The sequence below is a fragment of the Myripristis murdjan genome, chromosome 8 (assembly GCF_902150065.1).
Source record: "Myripristis murdjan chromosome 8, fMyrMur1.1, whole genome shotgun sequence".
In the NCBI taxonomy this organism is placed as follows: Eukaryota; Metazoa; Chordata; class Actinopteri; order Holocentriformes; family Holocentridae; genus Myripristis; species Myripristis murdjan.
In genome coordinates, this window is record NC_043987.1 from 11,176,223 (window position 1) to 11,192,832 (window position 16,610).

The following is a 16,610-nucleotide window of genomic DNA, read 5'->3' on the forward strand; positions in this document are numbered from 1 at the left end:
AATATGAAATCACATTTTTAGATACACATATGTGAGGAAACTATGATGCGCTGTTTGTCAAACGCAGTCCAACACAAGCAACTCTGATATTCACACAGCATATATCCCAGAACAAAGCAATCCTTTCCAAACGTTTAAGCCAGAGGGTATACTAGAACTACATTACCCACAATGCACCATGGACTGTAAACAGGAAGTACACGCTGAGGTCGCCGCGAATGAATCGGCACAGACTTATAAAGGAGTGGATTGAGTGTCGGTTAATTCATGTTAGCAAACGTTTAGCCCCAAAGTTGCACATTTTTGTTGCACATTTCCAGTTCATTACTTTGAGTTACTTACAATTATCGCTAGTACGTAAGCAGGATAGACGCAAAGTAAAGTTAGGGTTAACGGCTAACGGTCAGCCAAATGTAATGTTAACGGTGGTGTAGCTAACTGACTTTTACGTTAACTGGCTAACGTTAAGATTTTAAAAGGTTAACGTCAGACGTCGTGCTGTAACACCACTTTCTCACAGTAAATATGAAACAACCCAGCGGATAACCTCGTTTGTAAACTGTAATCATGTTCTTAACGGAGTCCTGAACACAGACGCCCGCCCGTTTGGTTGCCAATAGTGACGCTTGTTATGATTTGCTCTCCCGTTTGAGAGTCCAGCAGCTGATTCGGCATGGTGAGTATGTCAGACGTGAGCCAAAGCAAACATGTGGATGCGTGTCATGATGCCTGCTGTGATTTGCTTTCATATTTAAGATGCGGTATGGCGTGTCAGACTTGAGCCAACACAAAAATGTTTTTCATACGCATCATAGAAATTGAATGGACACATGCAGCGGTCCCCACCCTTCATAACTTCTCATGAGCTTCTTGGGTTTCTTTATGCTGACACAGTAGTTAGATTGTTTAGGCCTACACACTTGGACAGAGGGATGTGAGATGTAGACACTTTGACTAACAATGAGTACAGTCATTAACCCTGTATCATTTTAGCCAGCTCTTACATCATAATGTTGTTGTATTTTGCCATTTTTGTAGTATTCTTGGACTACTTTAGTAAGAAGCAAGTGAATGCATGGTTTGAATCACTTGTAACTAAATGGAACAAACACACCATGCAGTGAAATGTACCCACTGTTAATAGTAAGTGAATCATGTCATAGAAGTAGCGTTAGCCATAACATGATTCAATTTTGGATGAAATCATTCTGTTTCTATGGGATGGTTACAGTTGATTTGCGGGATCCATGATTCATACTGATCTATTCCGGTCACTATTTGTTACCATTATTTACAGGCATCAAAGCCGAAGAGCAAGCTGTTCAAGAGTAAGTTCTGCAAGATTGATTTGATTCTCCATACTACAATAAACAGAGAGGAGATCATTTTACCTCAGTTGATAATCCACTTGAATTTAATCACTTTATCATTTTTTTCCCCAGGTTCATATGAAGATAAAGACTTATTTGATTGTAAGCGAGCACAGTTATGACAATCTGGCCAGTTATTGACACATGAATTTTCCTGATCCCTGTATTATCAGTTTCCAACATAGTGGTATTTTCTTTCATTGATTTGCCCACAATACCTAGTAAGGAAGAAACCAGCTCGCGGTGGATCAGGCAATCGGTAAGTCAAAGAGGTCAGAAGCCAATAAACTCAAGAGTAGCATACTATCGCCTTTATATTGTCAGTCTTCCCATTTTCTAAGAATATTTCTTTTCCTCTCCAGCTCCTCTGCTGATGATGATGACTTGTACAGTATGTTAGCTGAGGCAGCAAAGGGGGACGGTGGGGATGTTGAGGTGAGTTAGCTATCTGAGAACTCACATCTGAGAGTCACATGGGCAATTGGCATAGGCCCATTAAGATGAATGTGTTACATTCCTTGTGTTAAATATGCTATTTTTTTTGTTTGCACACAAAATATGCAGTGGTTCTCTTTTTTTGGCCAATTTTTTGTGTTGTTTTTCTGTTATTTTTGTCTCTTTCCAAGGAATCTGACATCTCCGAGGCAGATCCCATTGATATACTAAAGAGCCTGAAGGTAAATCGTGGAAAAACAAACACTACATTCAAACAGCCAGTAGAAAGTAGCCTAGATTTGATTTTTTTTTTCTTAGCACATTGAATCTGACACTTTTAATTCTGATTTGGGCCACTTTCATATGGTGTCCTAAATCAGATACATATCTGATTCCTGCTGATGTGACGGCTATGTGAAATCACATCAGAATTGATTTGGATTTTCTTCCACTGACAAACATTTATTCAGTGTCTGCATTGGTGCACAAAACACAGCAACAACAGGGAGACAGGAGGTTGCTAATTTAACAAATATATGGGAAGATGCTTTAACAAAGTCCTTTTTTGTCTTCTTGCCCTTGACCTGGGCAGCTGATGGACTGCCACCACATCACTGTTACCACAGTAAACAAGTCAAGAAATGAAACCCTGCACCACTATTTTATTGACTGTGATGATGGACTGTTGTGCAAATGACATTTTCTGTTGTTCAGCAGCAAATGTGAGGTCATGGTACAGATCTGTTCACACTGATGTCAGATACAGGTCACATACAAAGATGAATGTGAACAGTTAAGGCAAAAAGATGAGATCTTAGGAAAAAATCAGAATAGGGTCACTTTAAACTGCTGTGTGACTGTAGCCTAAGAGACTGAGTTTTCCTTTACTGGTTTTTGTACATGTTCACTGACAGTGTGTGTTTGTGTTCATCCTTGTGCAGGACATGGATGATATGGACGCTGACCTGTTTGCATCAAAGAAAAAGCCTAGCTCAGCCCCCACACAAACAAAGCTCTCAGCTAATAAACCAGAGGGAACAGGTAATTTGGTGCAGGGTGTTTCTCCATAAATTACTTTCTCACTATTAGTTTTATATCATTACTGGCTTTGATGTTTCCATTAATAACAGTGATGAGAGAGAGAGCTGTGTTTAACCTCTTTATTCAGATGAGCCCACCTCGGAGTGGAAGAAGCCAAGCTCTGCCCCTTCATCCACAATACGTTCCTACAAGAAGCCCACCCTCTCTGGTGAGTAAACCTCCCATACCCATCTGACCCTGTGACTGGCCTTGATCAGTCACAACAGCATCAACCAAGCCGTCCCATTAAGAAAGCTGTACACACTTTACAGATAACTGTGTATTATTGTTCTCTCAAATTGCTGAATTAATTCAGATGATGATGATGGTGGTGGAGGTGGAGGCCAAACACCTTACACTAAAGGTACCTTGACACAGATTCATGTCTCAGTTTGGCCTTTAGATTTTAGTTGGATAATATCAATCAGTGTCAACTGTAACAGTAGATTATTATTGTCTCTGTGTATAGTTTACTTAGGATAGGTGTATGTGACAAAAGCCCCCAGTTGAGTAGTCCACACAAATTTGTACCACTTGAGGCGTGATTTGCCACTATACTTATGATGGTTTATTAGGTCAAAAATTGGGTTTGATTAATTCAGCTAATCTTGTAAAGTGCCCTGTTCTTCAGTTGCTTCCCAACTCCTAAAATACCTATTCAACAAATTTTTTGCTTTGTATAAAGACATATGCTTAGTCAAAGTCAATAATTAAAATAGAATTAAATTTATTTGGACATAATTGTATTGTATATTTTAAGTATTTTAAGTATAAATTTAAGTATGTTATATGTTCATATTGGACACTGCTGATATCCACTATACCTGTAAAACAAAAATCAGCACACCCTAGTATTGCTGTAACATTTTTCACAATACTGTAATGATTCTCTATCCCTTGTGTCAATATTTACTATTCATGCACTTAACTTTTATGATGTTATGACACCTACATTTTAGTGCATTGTGTTAAATGAGTTGTGCTAATTCTGTTTTAAGGAACTGCAATAGGAATATTAAATTAAATTTCTTTTTGTAAAACTGCCACCCGTTAATCATATAATATGTATGTGATATTTTATTATTCTGTTTTTTTTGTTTGTTTGTTTGTTTTGTTTTGTTTTGTTTTTTGTTTTTATTATTCAATCTAGTCGACCCCTTGGCTGACCTGCTTGATGACTTGAGTCTAAAGGAAACCAAGGCAGAACCTGAACCTAGCACACATAAAGCTAAACTTGAAAAATCAGTATTATCTCCTGCAGTATCCCCTATAATCAAGAGGGAAAAGGGTGAGCTTTGATTTATTTTTCCATAATTCTTAAGTTTTAATATCCCTATTTGATAAAACACACCGTGTAATGTGTGTGTATTCTTTCTTCACCAGTTACAACACCAAAGAAACAGGACGAGCTTACATTTGACGATGATGATGACCTAATGACATTTGACACTGAAAATTACAGTACTAAAAAAAAGGAGAGTGTGCTCAGCCTCGGCAGAGAAAGGTAACACCTCTGATCTATACATTGTAATCTCATAATGTGGGTTTGCTCAAATGAAGGCTCCAGTCAATATGGCAAATATGATAATGAAAATTATTTTGCTGAATATTAAGCTCATGATTAATTGTCTTGATTTTATATTTCGTTTTATTGCATCTCATTTGATTTAAAACCAAAAAGATTATGCACTTTTAGGGAATTGACATTTTGACTTTCAGACTGAGAAGCAGGATTTTCCTCTTCAACGTTTAATCTGTCTGTTCTATCCCACATTGCTTGTTGCTAGGAAGGAAAGAGTGAGACACAAAAATAGGTCTTTGTCTTTCTTTCCTACCAGAGCTGCCTGTTTTTCCACCTTAATTTTCATTTTCATGTGGTAGGCACTCATTGCGCATTCAAAATTGTAGTTGGTCACATACAGTGATGGACTTGATAGATGTATTTTCAGGTGAGTTGAAAATATAAGACACACTCCATTAGTACAGAATTACATTACTATTAAATGTGGAAACATAAAATCTTAATATCTCATTCTCTATGTAAAGATTGCAGTCCTGGCACAAATGTGTAAGTTCTGTGAACGACATACAAGGTAGCAGATAACAGAGTACAGTGTAATGGTCAGCAATCACTAATAGTTAGATCTTGTGCCATTAGGTGGCTACAGTGACCTCGGCAATGTGAGCCCGGTGCCAATAGGTGGCTGTGGTTTTGCTTGCTTTTATTGGAGTTGTATACACATTTGGGGAAAAAAAGGTTTTGTGACTTTTTCTCAAGGTTTTTATATAAATCAAGAAATCGATCCTAAAGGTTACCTCCCTCCTTTCCTCTCCCTCCTTAGTCGTGAGCCTCCACAGAAAACTCGTACCAAGTTGGATGAGATTTTGGAGCGCGGGACATCCCCTCGTCATCTGGAGCGACCACCTACAGGGGAAAGGAAAGACCAGCCTCCACTTCAAAAGCAGCAACAAGAGAAGACCTCTACTACTAAGGGTAACAAAAAATATGTTGCTTTTAATCTAGCATAGATCTGAACAAGCATCCTTTGTAAGAATGGATAGATCAAAGCTCATTTTTGTTTTTTTTGCCTTATGTTAGAACCCTTACTAGAAGATGACCTTACATTTGGTTCCTATCAGCCTACATTGTCATCCACTCCGGAAGGACGCCAGTCACGTAGGCAGTCTGTCAGGTGTGTGTAAAGTCAAACCTGAACATTTTACAGTAGGTTTTTGCTCCAGAGAACTGCATGCTGACAGTATATCTTTGATAGAGAAAGATTATAATAAATAAGGTTCTCCTAGGTTTTCCAAGGAGGATGTCAGTGCCTCTTCTCCAGAAAAGAAACCAAAATCTGCCATTCCTGCCACTCCCACCACCCCCACCTCCACGCGCCCCCGCAGCTCAGCTGACTGGCTTGGTCTCAAGACAAACGATGAGTATAATTATCTAGAAGATGAAACCAAGGAGCAAAAGACTCCAAAGACTCCCTCCTCTGCTGTAGAGGAAAGAGGGCCCTCTCTGACTGGTAGCGGTGCCACATCTGCTATAAACACAGAAGGAGAGACCTTAGCCCCAGAAAACAAAGTGCCAATGCCAGAAGTACCCAAAAGCCAAAAGAAGGATGAGGAAGAGGATGACTGGCTAACTGGAGTGCTGAGCAGGAAGAAAGGTCTAGTAGCATCAAACTCAGAGGCAAGAAGGGCCAAGCAAGAAGACTCTTTGGGCCTAGGAGAGGAGATGAACTTGGAGTCAGTTGTTAGGTACTGTGGAAGACACACACAACCACAGAAGTAACAGAACAAATAACCCACTCATGTTTCCCAGTATTGATTGATTATCTGCTCTGTTTTGCAGCAAACAGGTCTCTTCATCAGCTCCCAGGAGCAGAGAGGACACATCAACGTCCATCAAGGAACCCAGGTAGGATATTTCTCATGTCAGTCCATACACTGTAGTTATGTGAAATTCATATAAATACCTGACTCTTGCTATTGTTCACTCTTGTTGTGTCTTGTAGACAGCCCAGCCACACCGCTCACTCTACCCCAGTGAGAGATGAGACATCCAAACAAGGTAATCACTGATCAGCACAAAGTAATCTATCAAAGTGACTACTCTTTCAGCACAGTGGAGATTAATTTTGTCTCATTTAGGCCACATTTCTATGTAACGTTTGTTCTAGAAAAATGATGTTTTTTTACATAATCATGGTTTCCTTTGCCATTTAAGTCCAGCCCAAAGCACTCTGCATCTCTAGCAATCTTCCTTAGATTTGATCAGTTTTATTAGTCACACTGTCCTAGAGCCATACATTATGTAACAGATCAGAGACAAGATCCAGGCCTGTCAACAGAATCTGTCATTTTGTTGAATTAAACAAATCAGGCAACATGTTGTGTGCTCACAAACTCTTATTGAAAGCGTGCACATCTACAGTAGCTGGCTCAGTGCTCTGGTAAAATTAGGAAACCAGCAACCAACATTCTGCTGAATCAACTCTTCCTTTTGTACAGAGACCATTCCCGCAAACCTCTCATCTCCACCACAGCCTCCATCGCTTGTCATCCAGCATACTCTCACCCCACATCCAGACACTTTCTTACCCACTGTAATGTCCCCTTCACCAGCCACTTTCCCCGCAAAGATCAACCATGAACAAACTTTTGCTTTGTTTCATCCCTCAAACTCCCCTCCTGAAATTACTGGTCCCTTATCAGCCCCAGCTTCTCGCGTAAGCCACCCCCAACCTCAGCCTCAGTCTCAGTCCCAACCCCACCACTTCACACCCCATCAGGACTCCAGGGCACAAGGATGGCCCAGTCAGGCTGCTGAGCCCCTGCAGTGGCAGCAATTATCCAACCCAAAGGCAGCTACACTGCCCAGCTCTACATGGTGTAGGTAATCTTAGGGAAACATGATATTGGAGACCATTAGATAGCTAGATTAGATAAAGTAGCATGTTCCTCTAATGATGTCATTTCACAGTGGCAGTGTTGATAGAGTCCCAATGATCAACCATGGTCTTTTTCTTTTCAGCAATACCTCAACAAAGCCAAATGCAGAATACAGCCACTGCTGTCCAACAACAGGTATTCTAGCTTTGCCAAAATTGAGGATGTCTTTATTCATGTTTATGATTTTTTGATGTTTCTAAGACCATTTTCTCAACAGATGACACTTTCAGCAGACAGTGTGCAACAACTGTTACTACAACAGCAGGCAAGAAGCGCATCTGTTTAGTAGTTCATTTACTAAAAAAAAGAGCATATTCATCATTGTTTATTTGTGATTTGGCTACTCTTCCCCTGAAGATGATGCAGTCTCAGCTGCTGAGTCTAGCTGGTGTTGTGGATGCAGGGTCTCTGCATCCACTGAGAGTGAAAGAGCAACAGTCTGGAGAACATCAAGCTCTACAGGCTCGCATCATCCAGCTGGAAGGACAGGTATGTGGAAGCCATTGGGACCATGATGAGGACAATGCTACTATTACTGCCTATTATTTGTAGGAATGAATAAAGACATATACATACCAATGCAAGAGCTAACAATCGTAGTGGTGATTTCATTATTTACATTTTAAACCTTTATTTTTGTCTAATAATCAAAAAAATAATCACCCTGCTGTCCAAACTCTCCTTCCCTTGTTACCTGAATGTCTTGTCTAACACTCCTGCATGTTTTTGTTCAGATAAGAACCCTGCAGCTGGAGCGAGACCAAAGCCAGATGTTGTTGGAAAATGTTCAGCAACGGCATAAGCAGGATGTGGAACTCCTGGAGAACACACACAAGTAGGTTTTAATCAGTGTTCCTGAAATTCGTGTGTGTGTGTGTGTGTGTGTGTGTGTGTGTTCACTAGATATCTGCAGCACTTGTGTACATGTCTAAAATATATTATGCATATTTCCTGCACTTAAAGCAGCTTATGTGTATTTATACTTGACATATAAATATTTCCTTGCACTTCCAGGGCACGTGTGAAGCTGCTCGAGGAATCCGCAGCCCAGAGGGAAGCACGGGCACAGCAGGAGTGCGAGGACCTAATGGAGCGCCTGGCCACAGTTACCCGGCTGGCTGACCAGGAGCGCTCAGAACTGCAGGCTCAGCATCAGCGCAGACTTGCCCAAAGCCAGCAGGACAGAGACCGTGAGGTGGAGAGACTCAGAGACCTGCAGAGGTACAGCAAGGGAACCAATCTTTCCCATAGTTCATTTTCATACACTAGAACCCAACAAGGCGTTACTTTTAGTATGGGTACAATAATAAAGCAATAAGTAATGAGCACTCTTAACAGAACTGGGGTTACCAACCTGTGTACTCACTTAAAAATGTCTTCGAAGTATTCACACATAAGAATAAAAGATAGGGAAAATAAATAAAATCAATATTTGTTCCTTGGGTACAACATGAGTTGGCCTGAACATCAGCTAGAACATGTCTGATAATGTGTCTGAGTCTTGCTGTTATATAATGCAGTTTATGCTGGAGAACATATGCATACATTACATAAATAAGTGATGTCATTATTTCACGTTTTTTTCCATATTTGTCCTACTTTGTCCTTCAGGAAATCTATCTTGGAAATGAAGAAGGACCATGAGGACCAGGTCCAGAGGTTGAAGAGGCTAAAGGATGAGGAGATAGATGCAGTCACAAGTGCAACATCTCAGACCAGGTTAGAAATCATTAAAGGACAATACCAACATCATTCACAGATACAGCCCATTTACTGCTGTCTGCGTCTATGTTACATTCCCCTAATCATTTGGTAATGCATGCTATATGTAAACAGATATTCTGGTACTTGCAATAAGACTACCCTGATAAATGGTTCATCAAAAGTTTCTAATTAGGTTATTATTTAGGTTGTGAACACTATATAAAGCATTAAACAGTTGTAAATAAGTTCCAGCAATTTTCATACATCAGTGGAGACTCAGTATTTGTCAAGACCAAGTTACTGCAGGACTGCATCATTCTGTTATATGTCAGATTTTACTATTAGTGAGTCTGCATCAACGTATGAAAACTGTGTAAAAATTTTTAAAAAAAATGTACTGGTATTATCTTTTAAGGGATTAATCCTTAAACTAGATTAAATCTTTGTTTATTTAAGGGAAATTCTACAACAACAAAATGCAAGGTGTATTGCTAGTATCTTTTTCAGTATAGTGAAGAAAGGTCATCGTTGTTGTACATTTGTTTGTACCTAATTTAAAACTGAATTAAAATTGAATTTAAATTAAAGCCTTCTTTAAAATCTCAGTTTAGTTTTTACTTAAAGCCCAGATCAATTGTTGGGTTGCTCCAACACTTTAAAGTTTGATCAGTGGTTCATGCTAAACTGTTGGAAGTGTTTTAACGTTCAAATTATCAAAATGGAGTGGATGGAGGACCTCAGAAAGATAAGGGAGATTAAGCCCAAATCAGTTTTATGATAATGCCTTTACAATTTTTTATATTTTTAAAATAGGCTTGGGGTTGGCATATGCCACTCCTCTCCTACAGATCAGGTGGGCTCATTTATGGCTTCTGATAGCTGAAGCCATGCAGCCTCCCTTCGGTCATGGTGGTGGTGGTGGAAACAGATTTTCAACATTGGCCAAAACCACCTTGGTGTAGGTCTCTGAATTTATTGCATTCTCTACAAACAGGTGTACTGTTTTCCTGCAGGTCTCTTACAGTGGTGATTGAGCAGATGGAGCAGTTCTCTGTCCGGCTGGGAGATCTCTCCTCTCGGGTGGAGAGCACCCATGAACACACGGCACAGGGCCTGGAACAGGGCGCACGGCAGAGAGATGAACAGCTCCGAAGTAGCTAATACACCTACACGCACACACACAGACACACACACACATACTCACTGTATATACACTTTTGAGCTAGACATAAAAATAGGATCAGAGAAGATATGCTTTGCCTCTATGTGGTTCTCTAAGCACATTTTTGCATCACGTGTGTTTCAGTGCTGCAGGAGCGTCTGGGCCAGCAGCAGAGAGCCATGGCAGAGGAAAGAGCTCAGCTTAAAGAAGTCATTGCTCGGATGAACACTCAGCTTGCCGAGCAGCAGAGACAGCTTGAGAAGGTCAGGGGGTGAAAATCTATAAGGGGACATAAATACAGAAACACACACACATCCCAGACCTCACAGCTGCTACACAAAGAAAACTGAAGTAAATTGAAACAGTTAAGTCCACATACTGTGTATTGCTTCCATGACACATTTATTAACACCTACACTGCAGTTAATTGTAAATGGACAGGCTTTTTAAAGTGAAAACAAAGGAGGCCTTGGATGGTTGTTAATGCTTCAAATAAATTGCACAGAATATCCTTTTTTAAGCTTATACATGTTTGCCTTGAAATTCTGGTATGGTATAACATAGCTGTGCCCATGCAGACATAGCTTTAACTATTCACACTGGTTATTTCCCAGTTGGAGTAAATATATCTCATTTTTTCTGTGTTTAATGTCCCAGGAGCGTTGGAAGGTGACAGCAGAGCAGGCCAAGGCAGAGTCTATCCAGAGGGGCCTGGAGGAGGAGAAGCGCTCCCTCACCATGCATATCAACATGGAAAGGGAAGAGCTGGAAAGAGCCAAGGTAAGGTCTACAGGCTTTCTTACTTCCCCAGGTATCTGCACCAGCACAGCGAACAGGACAGAGCCTTCCCTTGCTGCCATGCCTCCATTGGTGTAGGTTTCTTGGGGTTGGATATGGGATACGTCTTCCTTAATATTTAGTTGTAGTTTCCATGAATAATGGTGTTTTGCTAAAATGTGAACTTCTTACAGGAAGTACCAGTCATTGAGGTAGAGAGAGGGAGAGAGAGAGAGAGGCACAGACAAACAAATGGGTGAGAGTTAATATAGTACAGTCAGGATTACCATGGTTGTGAAATTACTAGAAAGTTTGCTAAATAATCTTAAGATCATTCACCTGGCCATAAAAACTTGCTCGGTCAATATTTTGATCCACTATAGGCATGTGTTGTATTCTTGTTATCAGTCACCTTCCATAACATATGTTTTGAATGTTCAGAAAGTTTTGAACATGAGCAGAGATCTTGCTGAAACACTTATGAGCTATTAAAAGCCAGGCGTTTATAAATTAATTAAAATGAATTAAGTTATAATTGATGTGAGTAGGTAGCACATCAACATGTACTTCCCCAAACAAAAGACACAAAAGAGGACAGAAGAGTAAACCATGCCTATATGTGGGTTCACTCAACAGGAATAATGCTGAATGAAGCCAAGCTACAGGAGAATAAATATTTGAAAGCAATACATAATGCCTGAGTTAAAATGATGCAGAAAAGGAACAAATTGGTGCATAAAAATTCACCAGAATGCAGGGAATGAAGTGTTTTGACGCTCAAAATTTCTTGAGGGAGGACCTCCAGACCCCCCAGCTTAATGTGTTTCTCCCAGTTTTCATAACTCTACACCCATGCATGGCTCTTCCCTGCTGTTTTGGTCAGACTGCCTTGCTGGAGGAGCAGCAGTCGGTGATGCAGCACTGCACTGAGGAGAGGAGGAAGCTGGCGGCTGAGTGGGCCCAGTTTCACACCCAGGAGAAGCAGAGGCAGGAAAGAGCTGAACGGGAGGCCAGCAAGGCTCTGGAGAGGGATGCCCAGAGGGAGGGCTCCATCATCAGCCTGGCACAGGTGAGCGGAGAGAGCTGCTTTGAAAGGGACTTATTTTGGTTGATTTTGACTCAGTTTGGCATATTTTGTAGGCATATTACCTTTAATGTATAAGGATAATGAAAACACCAAGAACTTCATCACAACACCTGACACTTAAAAAATAGCTAAAGTAAGGGCCACAGGTCAAAAGATTTGCTGACCCCTGCCTCAAATCTTCCTAATCATAAAAAATACACTTAATTGCTTTTGCGTCCTGGTTTCTCTGTTGTAGGAACAAGCAGACCTGAAGCTACGTGCTGGAGAGCTAAAACAGAAGGAGGCGGCTGTGCTACAAGACAGGGAGGCCCTGGAGAGACAAAGAGAGGAACTTGGCCGGGAGAAAGAAAGGCTAAGCATCACAGCTGTACGACTGAAGACACGAGCCCAGGAAGTGGAGACCTTCAGCAAGGTACATTAGCCGTACATTGATTATGGAGTTGTACATTAACAAAATACTAACCTTTCTACACATCATTATGCTACGGTGTTGTGCTACATGTTAACAGAGCGTAATAGGAATTTTGTCATTTCTTTATAGCTGGCTACCGACAAGTATGAGGAAGGAGAGCAGGCATTGCAGAGGGCAACACATATAGAGACTGAACACAAGGCAAGGCTCACAAGTATCCATTCCCAAACTGAGAGGCTGAGGCAGCAGGAACAGCAGCTCCTTCAGGTGTGTGTGCCAACATGATGGGCAACTGTAACCTATGGATTAGGCTTCTACCAAGAATATTCACACAGCATGGATCTAAACACAGTTTTGCTAACAGGAGCGGATGAGGATGACTGCTCTACGTAGGGAAATGGAGAGGCTGAGACAGGGCCTTCCCATCACCCATTTACCACAAATGATGCCACCAGTTTTTACAGGTGAGGTACCTGAAAGCTTTTTCCGAATGTGATGTATTTAACAGGAAACTGTTTTTATGTGCAAACAATTAAACTATTGTTTGCCATTTTTATTTCCAGACTATAGTTCAATGTTGCCAAACGCTGAGCTGACATCTACTTTGAATATTACTCCCCTGACTTCAGTCGCCAGCCCTCAGTCCATCGAGCTCCAGGCCAGGCTGGCTCGGCTCAAGCACACGGCAGAGAAGGTGACTGAGAAGACGTTTTGTGTGGATGACAAAAGCCTTAGCTCTAGAATCACAGTATAACTACTTAATTTAATAACTTGACTGACTTCATTCAAAATCTTACATTTCATGCCATGATTTCTTCACAGGACCGGGACTACCTCCAGGATGAGCAGTTCTTCCTAGATACATTGAAGAAATCATCTTACAGTTTCCACACAGATTGAACAAGATGTAGTAGCCTTTGTTCAAGTTTAAAGCCCAACATCACTGATAATCCCCAAGGACTTCACATGCCCAAGTTTATAACAAACAGGACGATCATAACAGGGGAAAAAAAAAAAAAAAAAAAGGGAAGAAATCTTGAAGGACCACAGTGAGGGAAACCCCTTCCTGGCCACACAGGTGCCCAATAGGTGCCAACCCAGTGAGCAAATTAAATTGTTTTAATAAAAAAAAAAAATGCTTGCAGATGATATGACAGAGGCACTAGGGGGGCATGAGCCTAGACAAGCAGCAGCTACACAGCCGCCTCAACAGGCAGAACAAGGAGAATGATGACAGGGAGGGATGAAGAGGACAGGGTTTTGTTACTTTTCACCTTTTGAATACTTGAATGTGCCACGACACTTGAATTTGATATATCATGCTTTAAAGTTTATTAAACACTTTACAGCAATCTTTCTTGGCTCTTACATGAATACAAAAGGGTCATGAATTAGTCATGGTTTTATTTGACCAGGAGACCAGACTGATTAACATTCACAGTCAAGGTTAAAATATTCCATTTGCAAGGAGTGATCCATTAATCTTGTCCGGTAACTTCACTGAGCACAAGGTGGTGATGCATCTGCCTCTTCTTTAATTCAACCTGTAAATTAAAAAAACACATTAAGATTTTACAGCTACTATAACCCAAACTTCCACGTTCTCCATCAATCTCATTCTGGTCCAGTGTCTCACATCAAGCCTCAGGTTACCATGACTCCACAGACATGTTCAGACAGGGATAACTTTTATCATCACCAGCTTGACTGCTCAAAATCATTTCTCAAATTTGACTTGTGAAGCATTTACCTGCTTTTTTTCCCCACTTCAGGACCCATCGGCCATCTCAGATGTGCAGGCAACTGTGTCACACCTGTAGAGAAAGAGTGAACTACAGTGAGGTCATTTATGCACGATTACTCCGGCCTGTATCACAGATATTGTGGCATTTCTCAGAACAGCTTTTGCCATCGTCAGTTATCGCATCAGACGGCACTTCCTATAAAGCAATTTCGTCACTGAATCCACAGCAACCATGATTAAAACAAACTCTTTCATACATACCTTTAACACGACACCTCTTCGCAGGCTTGCGCAGTGAAAGCGGAAATGAAGCTTCGGCAACCTGTGTGATGATATGAAAGTATTAATAAAAGCTCTTCGTTATGTCACGTCACCTATCTGTGTGCAGCAAGTCATCAGATACCATCAGTTTCCACATTTGAGATTCAGACAGGGATAACAAAATTCATCACTGCATTGCAGGGCGTCAAACGTAAGCCATAATAATGGGTTTCCAATAAACTTTACCTTGGACATCAAATCATTGCTGTTACATGATCTCATCGCAGGCAGGATAGCCTTGTTCACCCCACGTTGGTCCAGGTTTTCTGTGAAATGGGACAACAGCTGGATTACTTTGGGGTCTGTAAGGTTACCCAAAAGTCAGGACAAGCGTCCATGTGAGCTGTGGGGTTGAAGAGGCCGCGCTCCTCTGTCGCGACATTTATAACATTACTGTTCAGAGATTTAAACTACAACTGAATATAACTTACGGAAATGCCAAATAATAAGGTGATATAGTTTATCAGTCATGTCGTGTAACTTGTGAAGCAGGACGGCTACTTCTGTCCAATATCACTTCTTGCACGTGTCTGTTTGAAATCAAGCTCGCAGGCTAACAGCTAGCCAGTTAGCTCCAGAGACCTAAGCACCCTCTCGTGCAGTAATACTCACATCAGCAGTCTTCTTTCATGGCGGACGATCTGCATTCAAGTTCATGTTTCGACACAACGTCATTATGGAATATGAAAACTAACTGTTGCCGGCACAAATGCTTTAAAAATGTTCACAACCTTCTTCTAACTCCCTCCGCTTTCAGCAAGCTCGCCAACAGGAGCGTAAATCTCGCGCGATGAGGTTTTTATACAGTGTAAACGTCACGTCCCATGTGATTAATTCTTCACCAATGATGGAACCCCGAGTAGTGGCACGCACAGGGTGTGAGAAAAAGTTCAACTCATTATCAATTTATCATCTCTGGCTTTAATAATGCATTTGCCTTTATATCGCGGTGATAAAGATTCACGAACTGCTATTATCATCATCATCTTCATCATCGTCGTCATCATCATCACCTGTAGTGTTGTTAAGACAACGAACTACAATGTTGATGATTTTAATGATAAGTTACAAAAACTATGAGAACACTATATATAAATATTTCAACAATACTTAATATAACCAATTACTATTGTCCATGTCAAAAATTATACCATACGATTGATGGAGAATAGGCCTGGCTTATATATATGTATATATATATATATTATATAAAAAAATATATAAAATAATTTTATATAAAAAAAATATATATATATATTTAAAAAAAAAAAAAAAAAAAGTATCAGAAAGTACAATCACGTCGCTATTAACTCTCAGAATGCAGTGTTATGTGACTCGAGCGGGAATTCATTCTGAAACTTTATGCCCATTTTTACATCAACTGCTGTATGATGGTCAATGCTCAATAAAAACACAGATGATTACATTTTCTAAATTAATTGTAAAATAATATCCACTGATTGTCACTAGTGAGTTTTGGTTTCAGCCCATGATTAATTTCGACGGTGTCTTTTATTTTATTTTATTTTATTTTATTTTATTTTATTCCAAATAATAGGCCTATCCCATTTTGCAGTCAGTGCCACAAGCCTTTTCTTGTGGCCTTGAAGGGTAGGGCAGGGTAAGAGCATCTAACCTATCAATTATTTTATTTTATTTTTTTAATCTAAAATAAGCTAATAGTTTGGCCAGCATAAGCTTACTGGCGGATCAGAGAAGATTGTACACTTCAAAAATGTTCAGGCACCTCTGCTATACAGCAAAATTCCTATCATTAAAGAGAACAGAGGGTTTCTGAGGGGTAACTGCAATGTAATATATGCTGGGGGTATGTTAATTATCCAACAATGTTTCTTATTAAAATTCATAATGCTTGGTAAGATGTTCTTTCCACTCATTTCAGTGGCGTGACATAACCTCATTATGGCGGCTTGTATTTGCAAACTGAACTGAGCTATGTGTTGTGTTGATGGTTAGAGATGAGTTGATTTCACTAAATAACACCATGTTTTTTTTTTTTTTTTGTTTGTTTGTTTTTTTCACTGTCCAAGCTGGGGGCT

At 40.3% G+C, this 16,610-nt stretch overlaps 1 protein-coding gene, 1 long non-coding RNA gene and 2 other non-coding genes across 5 annotated transcripts; 1 reads left to right on the forward strand and 3 right to left on the reverse strand.

Moving 5' to 3' along the window:
* The first annotated feature begins 219 nt into the window (after positions 1-219).
* fbf1 (Fas binding factor 1) lies at positions 220-13,671 on the forward strand. Of its 2 annotated transcripts, XM_030058632.1 has the most exons (32): positions 220-676; positions 1,298-1,328; positions 1,443-1,472; positions 1,593-1,629; positions 1,733-1,805; positions 1,997-2,047; positions 2,747-2,846; positions 2,974-3,054; positions 3,202-3,249; positions 4,036-4,173; positions 4,269-4,389; positions 5,228-5,379; positions 5,485-5,578; positions 5,691-6,149; positions 6,244-6,309; positions 6,407-6,462; positions 6,903-7,283; positions 7,426-7,478; positions 7,561-7,608; positions 7,701-7,832; positions 8,078-8,178; positions 8,358-8,564; positions 8,955-9,062; positions 10,061-10,200; positions 10,354-10,472; positions 10,867-10,989; positions 11,870-12,055; positions 12,309-12,485; positions 12,615-12,752; positions 12,850-12,949; positions 13,049-13,179; positions 13,308-13,671. In XM_030058632.1, exons 1-32 carry the CDS (start codon positions 674-676, stop codon positions 13,383-13,385), a joined length of 3,762 nt encoding a protein of 1,253 aa, XP_029914492.1. In that variant the 5' UTR covers positions 220-673; the 3' UTR covers positions 13,386-13,671. The 2 variants fall into 2 exon arrangements, with proteins under 2 accessions (XP_029914492.1, XP_029914493.1); XM_030058633.1 differs by lacking the exon at positions 6,903-7,283.
* Positions 13,672-13,793: 122 nt separating this feature from the next.
* LOC115364176 (uncharacterized) lies at positions 13,794-15,336 on the reverse strand. Its single transcript, XR_003928642.1, has 5 exons — positions 15,163-15,336; positions 14,737-14,816; positions 14,491-14,551; positions 14,236-14,299; positions 13,794-14,029 (listed from the first exon to the last, which is right to left on the reverse strand). It is a non-coding gene; the product is annotated as an uncharacterized LOC115364176 (long non-coding RNA).
* LOC115364510 (small nucleolar RNA R38) lies at positions 14,123-14,192 on the reverse strand. The gene has a single exon (XR_003928687.1). It is a non-coding gene; the product is annotated as a small nucleolar RNA R38 (small nucleolar RNA).
* Positions 14,377-14,449, reverse strand: LOC115364511 (small nucleolar RNA SNORD49). Its single transcript, XR_003928688.1, has one exon. It is a non-coding gene; the product is annotated as a small nucleolar RNA SNORD49 (small nucleolar RNA).
* Positions 15,337-16,610: the final 1,274 nt, after the last annotated feature.

Coding starts and splice junctions, on each gene's coding strand:
- fbf1 (XM_030058632.1), top strand. Junction 2,048..2,746: donor ATATACTAAAGAGCCTGAAG/GTAAATCGTGGA, acceptor ATCCTTGTGCAG/GACATGGATGATATGGACGC. Junction 10,473..10,866: donor AGCAGAGACAGCTTGAGAAG/GTCAGGGGGTGA, acceptor TTAATGTCCCAG/GAGCGTTGGAAGGTGACAGC.